Here is a 14543-nt window from a genome sequence, read left to right on the forward strand (position 1 = left end):
AGTCATGGGCGAAGGCATCCTAAGCGTTCGGCTTCAACCTGACTCTGTTGCTTCGTTATTAGTAACTTAGTATTACATTTACAATCCCACCGAACAATAATTTTATATACGTCTAGATCTAACATTTATTTGGCTGATAAATTTGTAAATCAACCAACGTGTACAACAGGAATCACCTCGTAGATGCTGCTGGGTTCATTGTTAAATGGAAGGTTTAAGTACCCAATGGGGTTTAGTATAGACGTCGATTCTGAAGATGGAAGTGGCAGCGGCTATAAACATATCATGCACCACAACGAAAAATTATAATGTGACAATAATGAATAACAATCAAATCTAAAAAGACAATTCCACGTTGGATACGGATTTACACCATTTTCACATGGACATACCCTTCGCATAATGCTTTACTGCCTCACTTCCTTCCACCAACCATACTTTGGCTAGAAGTACCTGACAAGCTAGGGGATGTACTGCTTGTCATCTTAAGCCTCCCATCTGTATTTCCAAGCACATTCAAATCTTCAAACAACCTGTATGATGGAATAAAGGGCTTCTGTCCTGCTACGGGAGTGGGGTTCTTATAACCTGTACTCGCCCAAGAATCCCCATTCATTGGTGCTCCATTGCTTCCTCTTGCAGGGAATGAATTAACATGCTGCAAGGGCCTATTACCTATCACGGGATTTGATGTGGCAATGTTCATTTGGGGAGTAGAAAACATGTTATTTGCAGAGGAAAGGTGATTTTGGCTGTTGAAATAACCTGGAGTAGCAGCCCATGGTGGAGGGGGGTACCCAGATGAGTATTGCGGGTATTGAGGTTGAAAATGTGGCTGGTGTTGAGGTTGTAAGAATGACTGAGTTTGTGTTTGGGACTGTGCTTGGAGGCGAGGTTGAGTTTGCTGTTGTGCTTGGCGCTGAGGTTGAGATTGTGATTGTGGCTGGTGTTGAGGTTGTAAGAATGACTGAGTTTGTGTTTGGGACTGTGCTTGGAGGCGAGGTTGAGTTTGCTGTTGTGCTTGGCGCTGAGGTTGAGATTGTGATTGTGGCTGGAGTTGAATTTGGGATGCTGCCTGTAACTGCAATGGATGGGACTGTGGCCGGGGTAAAGATTGGGATTGTGTTTGGAAATGAGGTTGGGCCTGAGACAGTGAATTTGACTGGATTTGAGTTTGGGAATCTGTGTGGAACTGGCTTTGGGATTGGGATTGTTGGTCAATTTGATGTTGAGATTGTGGGTGTACCTGTTGTTGGGAAAGATATTGTGGCTGGACTTGAGGCTGGGATGGTTTCTGTGGATGAGGCTGAGGCTGGGCCCAAGGAACAACATAACTATTATATGGCAGCTGTCTCTGACTTCCAGGATAGGTTTGGGAAGCATAAGGATATCCCTGGGTACTAGGAGGAACAGGTGCCTGATGCATATTTTGGTAAGATGCAGATGGTGTAGGAGGGGTATGGGGAGAGGAAGCTGATGTTGTTGACAAGGTGATGCTTAGAAGATCAATCAAGTCCTGCTCTTTTGTAGTCCTAACTGGTGCAGGTGGATCTGGCAAAGCTAATGCATTGCATGGACTCGAGGTTGAGGCAGCTGGCACATATGAAGTTGTCGGAGCAGTATTGTTGATTGGCACAATACCTTCACTTGTTCCAGCAGATGTGCTCTGAGAAGATGTGGACTGTGCTCTAGAATGCCTGCACTCAGAACGAAATGTTGTCAAGAACTAAGCTAAACTGAACATATTTAAACTATGATGTTTCATCAGAGACAAAAGAACAGGTCAGCGTGCTCTTGGCCTTCTGTAAAGGACGAGAATAGTTATCAAGGCTTGGGATGGGTTCTACTGAAAAGATTTGACTAGTACGTCTATACAATAACTTATAAGCAAGTGCTGCTTCTATTCCTTTTTTTTTTTTAATAAAAAAAAAGAACAAATAAACGATCATAACAAATTATTAATGCTCTGATTCTGTCTGGGTAGATTTTCCCTGACTGCAAGCAGCATACACCAACAAAAAATTAGTCATTTCAAAGATTGCAACAAGAAATATAAGACAAATTAAAAGTTAGCATAGAAACCTTCTAGCTAGCTGTGCAAAATCATCTTCCTCTTCTTCCTCTTCATCAATCTGGCTTCTTGTCACAGTAGCAATGGGTGCAGATGGACTGATATTAGGTGTTAGGCTTGAGTCCTTCACTTCATTTGATTTGTTGGAGGTACTTGCTTCAGCTGGCTTGGAGCTTACATTAGTAACTTGAATTGGCAAGGGGGAACCTGAGGCTATGGCATCATGTTTGGCAAGCAAGCTTTGCAGACTGTCATTTAGTTCAAGACCTCGCGCTAAAAGTTCCTCATCCCTGCCACATAGCCAAGAAAGAACTTTTGATATCTGCACATAAGCCTTGTGCAAAACAAAGAACTTCTAAATTTCTAAAATCAACACACAATTCACGTGCGAACAAAGAAACACAAGCATCAAGGTGGATGCCATAGAAAAGAACAGGACCCTAATGATGATAATAGGATAAAATAAAAAGACTTTCCAAATCCTAGATTTTAATTTCCCAGGTCATTCCAGCATTAGTCCTAGACTTCCCAACTATTGGGGCCAACAATCAGGCAGACCAATCTGATACACAATTGAGTTAACAAAGAAAATAGAGAACGCTATGTACAGAAAATCATTAAGGTTTTTAAAATAAGAGATATTTGGAGACAACTAACCCAGTAGTTGTTAGCATCTGCATCAGCTTTTTCTGGTTGGAACGACATCTGTTGACAAGATCAACTATCACTTCATCTTTTACTGCCTGCCAATACAAACAAAAAGTACAGTTATGGATTTTACAACCAAGCTAAAGCAAAAGAAACAGTTTTATTATTGTTGTTGATACCGCACGGTCATCGGGGTTAACAGCTTGCAGCATGTCACTTAAGAGCTCCATAACATCCCTCATAGAGTCCAAGCTAGATAAACTAAGATAATCAAGGAAAATTTCAGCCAAAAGAAAGGAGGGGAGAAAACAGCAATAGAAGAACAAAGAAACTTTCTAAACAACATATAAAGTGAAGTGAATTTACACCTTAAACTTTCAATTTCGGTAGCCATTGTTTCATCAAGCCTTCTAGAAGAATTGCTTGGCATTCCATAACCAGGATGATTGTGTCTCACGGTTGGATGGGTAGCAGGTGGTGTAAAGATAGGAGCTGCATCCAATGAACGCTTGGGAAATTCTACTCCAGAACGCTGCCATTTGTACAGTCATATCATTTTAGATTCACTAGTGTAGTCAACAACAATGAGAGCAATTGATCTTAGAAGTGAAATCCTGGATCATGTCCATGATGCCAGTCCAATATGACATCTAACTACTTAAGGTGCCATGCTTACCCTTAGCTCATCATATGCCCAGTAGTAGTGAGGATGTTTACCACCAGGACCACCAAATGCCTCCTGCCAAGAGTCCAACAAAACCAAGATTTTGTCCCTCACTACCATATCTGCCTGCAGAATTCAGTCAGTCAGGCTCATTAAAACTGACAGATTGAGAAGAATTCAGATTACACAAAGTTCAACAAACAATGATACTAAACAAAATGGTCAAATACCAGCAAGATCAAAATTAATGGAAGTGAGATGCTACATCCATGCATCAAAAGACTAAACATGGGTAAAAGAAACTGCATTTCTGCAAACCTATGACTTGGTAATATAACTCTCCTCAAAAGCAAAATACCCAGACAACCACTACCATACAACATTAGTGACCGGTTCAATAATTTCCAACACCCATCACTTTTGGATTTTGCACCAGTCATGCCATCCATCCAGAAAAATCCCTGTCCTCCAAGATGACATGAACCAAACTTAAATTTGAAATACAAATATGGCTGTTAGTGTGCAGAACATAGGTTCAAGAACACTAGTTTCAGCCATCAGTTAAAAGGAATCAAGAATGCCTTCAATACAAAAACAAAATTGTCTTCTTTCAGAGGACTTAGCTACATCATTTACCTGTCCTCCAACATCTTACCATATGGACAAAAATCTTCATCCCACAACTACATTTCAACCCTTCTTGCTTTTATTGTAGACTTTTGCTCCATATATGACAATGACACCTTGAAACCTAATGGCTCTGAGCTAGTTCTATGCATTCTAAAAACCATTGAATTAAGATAAGTCTACAGGAGAACAAAATCCTTTTAGAAAAGACAAGAGAGTAAGAGTTAACAGTTTTACCAGAAGAATGTAAGCAACAATTCTTAAAACAGTTGAATTGGTAAAATCAAAGAATTACCTTCTTTTTCACAATTTTGACCATCTCACCCAATATATTCCTCTCAGCAATCTGAAAATGGACATAGTCACCACAGTTCTTCACCATTGTCTCCAAAAGCTACAAAGGGGAGATCACACAGGGTTAATCCACAAACACATGTGACAACAAAAAATGGAATTTGAAAAATGATCTTCAATGAAAGTTACCGTCAAAGCAAGTAATTGCACTTTAGAACTCTTGTGCTGCAACCTTTTCTTCACAGCCTTTACAACATCCTTTGCTTGCCTGAGAAATTGAACCATCCATAGTCCACATATCAGTAAACTAGCAAAGTTTATATTAATTCCCTTCCACGGGAAAAAATCAAAAACCCAAAAAGGTAATAAAACAAATAATAAAATCGCAAAGAGCCATGACTTTAACAGAGACAGTGAAGAGAAACCAAAACGAAATCAAATAGTATTGCTTTTTATCTGTTAAATGTTTTTTGCTCAGAAAGTTTCTTATTTTTATGTCTATCATCATTTAGTCTTTTCCCCATGAATACTTTACAGTGATGCTTGGGAAAATTATATCACCTTTCTCTTCAATCAGCATCATCTAATTCAATCCTTTTACAAGAATCATAATTCTTTCCATAAAACCCAAAATAAAACATAAATAAATAAAGAAAAATCAATTAACTCCACTGAAGAAAAAGAAAATCAACACCCATAATCCTACCGAATTAATACATAATCCAAAGACAAAAAGAAGAGATGAGAAAAAAATTAAAGAACAACCTCTAAAACATAAAAATTAAATATCAACATAAAAGCATGCACGTAGAAATCAAGAAACGAAACTGAAAAAACTCAAAAGTCAACCCCTTCACAGAAATTAACAGAAAAATTAAGAAAAAAAATAAAACTTTTTTTATACCAATGATTAGAATTAACAGAATCGCAAATATCGATGTTCATAGTCCAATCAGGACCGATTAGAAGATCGCTCGTCGCCTTGTCTACTGCTACTGTTGCTGCTGACGATGAAGCCGAAGACATCATCATCATCTTTCCCCGTCTCTTCTCTTCCCTTAACAAAAACAAAAAGGTTTCCGCTTGTTTCCCGAGAAAATTCCACCGAAACAACGACCTCAAATTCCCCTGGAAAACAACACCGCCTTACCGTCTGTTTGGATGCCTAGAAAAAAAAAAGGAGAAAAACTGAAAGCCGAAGAGAAAAATTAAAAAAAGGGGGAAATTCTTTCTCTGGTTTCTCTGCTTTCCTTTAAAAGGCTTTTAAGCAAGAAATTTCTGAAATTGTAATTTGTAAATTGCAGCGGAAAATTCGTTGCTTTTAATAATATTATTATTCTTTTTCCTACTTTCTTTCCCTTGTTCTAGACCAGCTTGGGGACGCCTCTTGTGCGTGAGTGCGCTGACTCACGCGCTCTAATGCTGTGGCGAAGGGAACGCGCTACGCTGGCGTAATCTTATCTGGTGAACCATTTAGCAGATTAGGAGGAGCGAGTGTTTGCAGTAATGTTGCGAAGGGAGAGTGAGTTTCCTGGGAAACTCCTTTTCCCCACTTTTCTATCAACTTTTGGCAATAAAGGATAAATATAATACTTTTTTATATTTGTTTTAATTAAAAAAAAGTCATTGTGGAATTTAGTTGTATTATTATCACTATTATAAAAAGGCAAAGACCACCGAGCCTACAGTAACAAGCATTTTAATTTAATTATTAGAAGAATTGTCAAAATGGGGGCCGGCTTTGTCTGGTTTTATTTATGTAAAGTGCTATGGGACAAGGTTTTCCTAGAAATTTACGGATAATGCCAATGATTGTAACAAGGGAAAGAGCAAGTGACAAGTAGTTAGTAGAAGAAAGAAGAGAGATGAAATATGCCTTGGCTTTGATTTTTTGTGGGTCGCTTAGACAGAAATTCCAATTCCCACATTTATTGCAATCCATATCTTCAACCATTTGTTCTCTGTCATGCAATTATGTCACCCTCACCCTCGTGTCTAATCATCAAATATCGCTTCTTTCTTCCAAATAATTCTTAATATATATATATACATACATTTCTTCATTTTTCAATGTCATATTAATTTTTATGAAATTAATATTTTTGTATATGCATGGACTGTTAAAATTGTGACAAACTAAAAAAGGAATCACACATTAATGTTCAGTTCGGTTGAACCCAATACTTAGTAGTGGCAATAAGTATATGTATTTGATTTGGGTTTTAGATTATAAAATGAAAAATCAAACTGAACTCAACTGCAATTTTCCATACGTTCAAGCCTCAAGCACTGATGCACCTTGACTGCCTCCTTGTTGGTAACAAATACCATAATTTTTTATATTAATCCCACTTCCTTAAAATTGTACTACTAGATGAAAAATGGGTAAACGAAAATGAAGAATGCATGATGACGATGATCACCTCCTTAAACAAGGTGGAGCCAACCAAACTTTTTCTTCTCAATTTAAATGATAACAACAGCAACAATCATAATAAGAAAGATAATACATAATAACACTCTAGATTCGTTAATTTTAATGGAGAATGATTGTGATCTTTGATTTTATAATCGTTGGAAGCGTAAATCTTTGACTCAAGCAACATTAATTGTTTTATATCAAATATTGCTCCAGGAATTAATTAATTTGCAGTGGTCGATCCTCATCCTTACTTAATACGTATGCCCACTATCCATTTTTCTTTCCCTCAACTATATATAAAAATACATAATCATCAGCCTCTCTCATTTATTTTGGCGTTGACAGTTTGATTTGCTAAACAATTAGGCACGTACAAAACATTCCAATACAGCATGGCCAGTTAAGGATAGGGAGATGAGTATACGAAATAGCTCTTTGTTTTGTATTTTTTCTTTTAAAAAAAGAAAAAAAAAACTTGTGAATAAAGATGTTGATGATCCATAGTGTTTCAGAGGAAGTATGAATGGGGAATTGTCGTATTGACTTTGTGGTTGTTGGTGGTTTTATATTAACGATGAAGTCGTAAAAATGGCTGTAATGAAAGCTTAACAATTTTCTTTTCAGTAAAGAAATTAATCTTTTAGCAATAAAAACTCAATTTAATTATAGGTTCACAAGAAAAATATTATGGTGATCATTTTGGGTCGAATCTAACACTAAAAATTGCGAATCGAAGGGCCTTAAATAAAAGATGCACAAAAAGAGTTGCTTCCAAGTTTCACAAAGGAATTAAGACTCGTATCCATTGTGATTTGTGATTGTGAGGGACTTTGCTTATTGTATGGTGCGGGAAATTGGAAGCAAAAGCAGGTCAACGCTCATATATCCCCCATCATTCCTTATGCGACCGTCAGGTCTTCCTTGGAAATACAATCATTCTCCATTTACTGCAAATTGCAAAAGCAAAAAGCTTTTCTGGGCATTGATGGATACAATCATCCTACCCTTCCTTCCCCTCTTCTCTTAAATTTCTCACTCAATTTCTGGATGTTGACGTGCCCCAAGCCCAAACAAGAAGGGGTTGTTGGCAACTATCACAGCCTTGGATACTCCTACTTTTGAAACAACCCGACCATAAAGCACACCGGGCATGCAATCACCAACAAAATTAAAAGCTCCACTCTTCATGACTCATGCGCTACTCTAGCTACATAAGCTGGCCCATGCTCCAGCAAAAATTACTGCAGAGGGGTAGGCAGGGTTTATTTACTTACTGTCATTACTTTTTTGCCAGCTTTTCAAGTTCAATTCAAAGGCATTTTCTATATTAACAAATGAGCAATATTGTTTGCAATTCAACTAGCAAAATATGAACTAAAAAATGGGCTGTCAAATTAATTTCATAAACATATATATATATATATATATATATATATATATATATATATATCTTTTGAAGATATCAAAGGACTCTTCAGCATCAGCAATCTTTTCCGAGTTAAAAGACAATGATATGTGGGTACATCAGCAAGTTTGCACTCAAACTCAACGGGAGAAAGCAGAGTGGTGTAACATGATAAGGATTAGGGAGTTTATGTTCAGTCCTCGCCACTACGATCGGCATTGATTTCATCCAGAATCACCACCAGAGTAACAATAAATGCGTAATCAACATTAGGGCATGCAGTCACTCCAAAATTGTCTGTGTCGAATACCACGGTTTGCAAGCTGTGTTTTCTATGCATCTGCATTATCAGTATCCATCAATGAGTTGCAGGATTTCCAATATCAAACTCTTTAATTCTTATTTATGTTTGTTGAACAGTGTAATGCTATCAAGATGGTAACAATATTATCTTTATAATGATAGTCTCTTCATGTGTATGACATTAATTTAAATGTTTACGTGCAATGAATTACCTGTGCAATTATGGTCTCTCCAGCATAGATGGTGCATCCGCTCTCATGCCAGCCGCCTTTGATCCTGAAATCAGGCACTGATTCACTAGTGTTGGAAGCCAAGAAAACGTCTAATGTTGTCTTCAATTGGAGGAAAGACGATTTCTTCACACTGAAAAGCAAATCATCGGAGCTGTTGCTTTCTCCTCTAAAAACTTGCCATCTCCTATGCACAGTCAATATCTGAACAAAGACACATAAAAAACAGACATTAAGTTCCAAGGTATCAATGTCTTGATTGATTCTGTACTATAACTATGATACTGATAAATACCACTAAATTTTTATCTTAATTTGCTACTAAACAAATTAAATGCTTAATTTCACATGAAACTTTTTACAATTTGCAATCATATATATCCACAATCCACATCTTTTTTCCATGACATTAATTAATGATAAGGGTCATTGACTTATGGTATTGCTAACCCCTGTAGAATGAAATATGGATTCGAAAAAAATAGTTGAGTTCCTTGAAGAATAAGAAAACTTAATGATATAATAATCAATTAAATAAAAGAGATATATATCTGAAGATTTTAAAACGAAATGAGTTGGAACATATATATATATATATATATATATATATATATATATAATATGATTATATTTTGTGTCTTTTAAGACACATTTTCGGAAAACTAGCATTGGTCTAGATAAATTAAACTAAATAAATGAAAAAGTTACCTTCTGTTTGAGAGAGACGAGAGGATTTCCAACGGCATCAAGCAGGATGCGACGATCACGAATGCTGAATAATTTACCTTTAACCTTGAAAATAAGGCTGCCATTAACGTCGGTAACATCAAAGTTATTTTCTGCAAGTGTAAATATTTTCTGTTGTATTTTAAGTTCCACGGGATATGGGGCAAGGAACTGTTCCCCAATCACCACAATGGGGTTAGTCGGCGGCGTATAGGCATTGGCTGGTGCTGGCAGTGGCAGGATTCCTCCTAAGGCTGCCATTGGGTTCATTTTACACTTAACAGGAAAAACAACAAGAAATTTGAGAGACAACTTGGAATGTTTTTTTTCGTGTTTTTTGGTATTTGGGGGTAAATTTGTTTTGGAGTTGATGATTGATTCTTTGAGTAGTATTGTATTTATACATAGAAATTGATGAAAAGGCGAAACAAGCTGCTATAACTGGGAATGGCAACTCTGGGGAATTCCCAGAGTTTTCTGTTTGGATGGTATGCGTTTAAATCAAATTCTTGCGGTCATTGATTTGTTTGAGATGAGGCCAGGCCAGCCATGAAATGTTTGTTGCACCTTTCACTTACAACAACGCAAATTTTGCCCTTTTTCTTTTTAAAAACAGATAGGTTTTTTATGAATAAAGAATTGACAGAGAATATTATCTATAAATTTAAAAACAATTTTCACAAACCTTTCTAACAAACAATCACAACAAATTAACAGATAATTAACTTAATTAAATATTAAGGACTAACAAACAAATTTGTTTAAAGATATTGTAACAAAACATAATTGCATGGCAAAAGATGTTTATAGGTTAGATGTGTCAACACAATTGATGCTCGAAAAACTTAGGTTTGTGCTTGAAATTGGTTTGTCTTATTCATTTATATATGTTTAATATAAAATATTAAAAAAATAATTTTATGTTAATATTTTTATACTATTATATAAATACATACAAATTTAGAATTTTATTAACAGGTACTTAGGAGACACTCGTTAAAGTTACCATATTAATTAATATTTTCTCCCAATGTATTAAAATTCATCACATTACTTATCAACTATTGCATTTAATACAAGAATGTTACTATAAATAAAAAAGTGAGCTAATTTTAAAGAGTACATTTAAAGCACTCGATAGCTAAAACTTAAAATTTAAATTAAATAAAAATATATTATTTTTTAAAGTAAAAATATTTTTGGATCGAATTGAGCCACGGCTTAAAATTCATGTCCAAAGTCAACTCGAGTCAAGCAAGCTTGCAAGCTAGACATGTAGCCCAATTCGTGAACACTTGTAACTTAAGTTTTTATTTTTAAAATAAAATTTATTCACAAAATTATATGATACAATTAAAATCGGATACATTGTTCCTAATACAATTTCTTTTATGAGGTTACAATCATAAATAAAAATTTTAATTACAATCAAATAAATTATATATATATAATATAATATATTCATGAAAAAAATCACCTTACAACTAATTTAACATTTGGCTGTACTTTTTTTTAATAATGCTGTTAAAAGTCTTTTTAGTTGTACTCTTTTTTTACCTTTTAACAATAGTTTTATAGATTTGACTGTATTATATAAATTTTACAATATTTTAAATAAAATACAAGGATAAAGATTGCATACATTAACAATGACCATATTTTTTAAAATGTTATTGAAGGTGAAAAAAGTACAACTAAAAGTTTGAGTAACAATATGTGTTAGTTTTTGCTGCATAAAATTGTATGCTACTGATGAGATCCACGTGCACCGCACGAGCCAATCAATATGTTTTGTAGAAAATTTATATTGTTCTATATATTGTAACTAATAAAAGGTCCTCTTTATTCAGGAGTTTATACATTTTATGTTATTTAACGTTCACGGAATGAATATGTCTTGTAAAAGATTAGAAATGGTTATAACTATGAAATCTTTATTGTATTAAAGTATCATTCTTAAAAGTTCTTAATCAATACTTTATCAAGACAGGATATTGATAAAGTCAAGAACTAACGCATATTATGTTTCTTATGAGTAAGCAATTGGTTCCATATATAGATTAAAACATAAAGATACTTGAAACTAATATATGGATGTTTATTAGAAGAACATATTCATTGAACATAATCCTTCATGAGAAATTCATTTGGCAGTTTACTCAAGTATTTATGAAAATATTCTCAAATGCCAATCGAATAAGTGACTCTTAAACTTGAAATTATCAAGTAATCTTATATAAGGATTGTTATATTTTGATAGTATCTTAGGTAGTCTCAGCTAAAGATGTATGGTGGGGGATATTGGTATAGAATGAAAGACATGAAAACAAATGAATGATCAATAAAAAGATATATCACCTTAATTGATCTTTAAGATATATATCCCATTGTTTCTTAACATGTATTAACTCAAAAAAATCTTTGATTAAGCTACAATGAAGATTCGGAAAATGATTTTTCCGAATTCCATTAAAGAGTTAAGAACAAATTTCAAGAATTAAAATGATAAAAACAAATATAGAGTAGACACCCATCATTGGGGTGGGTTTCAATCATTTTTTCACCGTCTCAATCTTGGACACCATGTGATCTTTAAAACTAAAACTATTGAGCTAAAATTCACACTTAGAAAACTTTTGCAATTGTACAGTGATCTTGCCCTCACTAGGTTTCTTATGCCACTAAAGTTTTCTATCAATTAGGTTAAAGACTTGTTATGACATTACTGATAATGAGAGAATAAAATTCACTTTAAATAAAAAATAATGATATGTGGGTACATCAGCAAGATTTGCACTAAAATCAAAGGGAGAAACAAAGTGGTGTAACATGTTAAGGATTAGGGAGTTTATGTTCAGTCCTCGCCACTACGATCAGCATTGATTTCATCCAGAATCACCACCAGAGTAACAATAAATGCGAAATCAACATTAGGGCATGCAGTCACTCCAAAATTGTCTGTATCGAATACCACGGTTTGCAAGCTGTGTTTTCTATGCATCTGCATTATCAGTATCCATCAATGAGTTCCAGGATTTCCAATATCAAACTCTTTAATTCTTATTTATGTTTGTTGAACAGTGTAATGCTATCAAGATGGTAACAATATTATCTTTATAATGATAATCTCTTCATGTGTATGGCATTAATTTAAATGTTTACGTGCAATGAATTACCTGTGCAATCATGGTCTCTCCAGCATAGATGGTGCATTCGCTCTCATGCCAGCCCCCTTTGATCCTGAAATCAGGCACTGATTCACCAGTGTTGGAAGCCAAGAAAACGTCTAATGTTGTCTTCAATTAGAGGAAAGACGATTTCTTCACACTGAAAAGCAAATCATTGGAGCTGTTGCTTTCTCCTCTAAAAACTTGCCATCTCCTATGCACAGTCAATATCTGAACAAAGACAAATAAAAAACAGACATAAGTACCAAGTTATCAATGTGTTGATTGATTCAGTACTACAACTATGATACTGATAAATACCATTAAATTTTTATATTAATTTGCTACTAAACAAACTAAATGCTTGATTTCACATGAAATTTTTACAATTTGCAATCATATATATCCACATCTTCTTTCCATGACATTAATTAATGATAAGGGCCATTGACTAATGATATTACTAACCCGGAGAGAATGAAATATGAATTAAAAAAAAATAGTTGGGTTTCGTGAAGAATAAGAAAATTTAATGATACGCTAATCAATTAAATAAAAGAGATATATGTTTGAAAATTTTAGATCGAAATTGGTCGGAAAATATACATAATATGATGATATTCTGTATTTGTTAAAGCACATTTTCGGAAAACTAGCATTGTTCGAGATAAATGAAACTAAATAAATGGAAAAGTTACCTTCTGTTTGAGAGAGACGAGAGGATTTCCAGCTGCGTCAAGTAAAACGCGTCGATCACGAATGCTGAATAACTTACCTTTAACCTTGAAAATAAGACTACCATTAGCGTCAGTAACATCGAAGTTATTTTCTGCAAGTGTAAATACTTTCTGTTGTATTTTAAGTTCCACAGGATATGGGGCAAGGAACTGTTCCCGAATCACCACAATGGGGTTAGTTGGTGGCGTGTAGGCATTGGCCGGTGCTGGCATTGGCAAGATTCCTCCTAAGGCTGCCATTGGGTTCATTTTACTCTTAATAGGAAAAACAACAGGAAACTTGAGAGACAATTTGGAATGTTCCTTTTTGTGTTTTTTGGCGTTTGGGTGTAAATTTGTTATGGAGTTGATGATTGATTCTTTGAGTAGTATTGTATTTATTTATGGAAATTGATGAGAATAGGAATGGCAAATCTGAGGGATTCGTAGAGTTCTGTTTAGAAGGTACGCGTTTGAATCAAATTCTGACGATCATTGTTTTGTTTGAGATGAGGCCAGGTCGGGTATGAAGTGTTTGTTGCGCACCTTTCACTTACAACAATACAAATTTTGGCTCTTTTCTTAGAGAATTAACAGAAAATATTATCTATAAACTTAAAAACAATTTTCGCAAAACTTTGCAATAAACAATCACAAAAAATTAACAGATAATTAACTATTACCTACTAACAAAAAAATTTGTTAAAAGATATTGTACCAAAATATAATTGCATGGCAAAAGATGTATTTGGATTACATGTGTCAGCACGATTGATACATGGAAAATTTAGTTTTGTACTTTCAAATCGGCGTGTCTTATCTATTTATGTATATTAAATATAAAATATTAGTAACAAAATATTTTTATGTTAATATTTCAATGCTATTATATATATATTTTAAAATTAAGAATTTTATTAACAAGTACTTTAAAGATGCTTTTTTAAGGTTACCATATTAATTAATACCTTCTCCCAATGTATTAAAATTTATGACATTAGTTTTTTCTTTTAAAAAAAGCACCTTCAAAGTCAGCCTTGATTTGATGGCCTCAAGTGTATAAATTTTTTATCATGTAAATTATAAATTTACAGAAGAATTTTACACCAACAATCTCTATGTCATAGACATTTCTAATACATTTTAATGCAAGAATGTTAGTATAAATAAAAGGTGAGCTAACTTTAAGGAGTACTTTTAAATCACTCCTAAGAAAAAACTTAAACTTTAAATTAAATAAAAATATATTATTTATTAAAATAATAATATT

At 34.3% G+C, this 14543-nt stretch overlaps 2 protein-coding genes and 1 pseudogene across 2 annotated transcripts; all 3 read right to left on the bottom strand.

Moving 5' to 3' along the window:
• Positions 1-248: 248 nt before the first annotated feature.
• Positions 249-5615, bottom strand: LOC18602270 (TOM1-like protein 6). Its single transcript, XM_018119407.2, has 9 exons — positions 5209-5615; positions 4494-4572; positions 4306-4404; positions 3396-3509; positions 3088-3251; positions 2899-2980; positions 2729-2814; positions 2083-2361; positions 249-1697 (listed from the first exon to the last, which is right to left on the bottom strand). Exons 1-9 carry the CDS (start codon positions 5337-5339, stop codon positions 416-418), a joined length of 2316 nt encoding a protein of 771 aa, XP_017974896.2. The 5' UTR covers positions 5340-5615; the 3' UTR covers positions 249-415.
• A 2709-nt stretch (positions 5616-8324) lies between these two features.
• Positions 8325-9651, bottom strand: LOC18602271 (protein LURP-one-related 10-like). Its single transcript, XM_018119355.2, has 3 exons — positions 9373-9651; positions 8647-8868; positions 8325-8471 (listed from the first exon to the last, which is right to left on the bottom strand). Exons 1-3 carry the CDS (start codon positions 9649-9651, stop codon positions 8325-8327), a joined length of 648 nt encoding a protein of 215 aa, XP_017974844.2.
• Positions 9652-12244: 2593 nt separating this feature from the next.
• LOC18602272 (protein LURP-one-related 10-like) lies at positions 12245-13534 on the bottom strand (annotated as a pseudogene).
• Between the last annotated feature and the right edge of the window lie 1009 nt (positions 13535-14543).

This window comes from Theobroma cacao, chromosome 4 (assembly GCF_053813885.1).
Source record: "Theobroma cacao isolate CCN51 chromosome 4, ASM5381388v1, whole genome shotgun sequence".
Taxonomy (NCBI): Eukaryota; Viridiplantae; Streptophyta; class Magnoliopsida; order Malvales; family Malvaceae; genus Theobroma; species Theobroma cacao.

What these genes read in the sequence shown, in the direction of transcription:
- LOC18602270 (XM_018119407.2), bottom strand. Translation starts at nt 5,339, where the DNA reads ATGATGATGATGTCTTCGGCTTCATCGTCAGCAGCAACAGTAGCAGTA. An exon ending in TCTGTTAATTCTAATCATTG is followed by an intron (nt 4,573 to 5,208) that starts GTATAAAAAAAG and finishes TCAATTTCTCAG; the next exon opens with GCAAGCAAAGGATGTTGTAA. An exon ending in ACCGAAATTGAAAGTTTAAG is followed by an intron (nt 2,981 to 3,087) that starts GTGTAAATTCAC and finishes TGATTATCTTAG; the next exon opens with TTTATCTAGCTTGGACTCTA.
- LOC18602271 (XM_018119355.2), bottom strand. Translation starts at nt 9,651, where the DNA reads ATGGCAGCCTTAGGAGGAATCCTGCCACTGCCAGCACCAGCCAATGCC. An exon ending in TCGTCTCTCTCAAACAGAAG is followed by an intron (nt 8,869 to 9,372) that starts GTAACTTTTTCA and finishes GTCTTTGTTCAG; the next exon opens with ATATTGACTGTGCATAGGAG. An exon ending in GAGAGACCATAATTGCACAG is followed by an intron (nt 8,472 to 8,646) that starts GTAATTCATTGC and finishes CTGATAATGCAG; the next exon opens with ATGCATAGAAAACACAGCTT.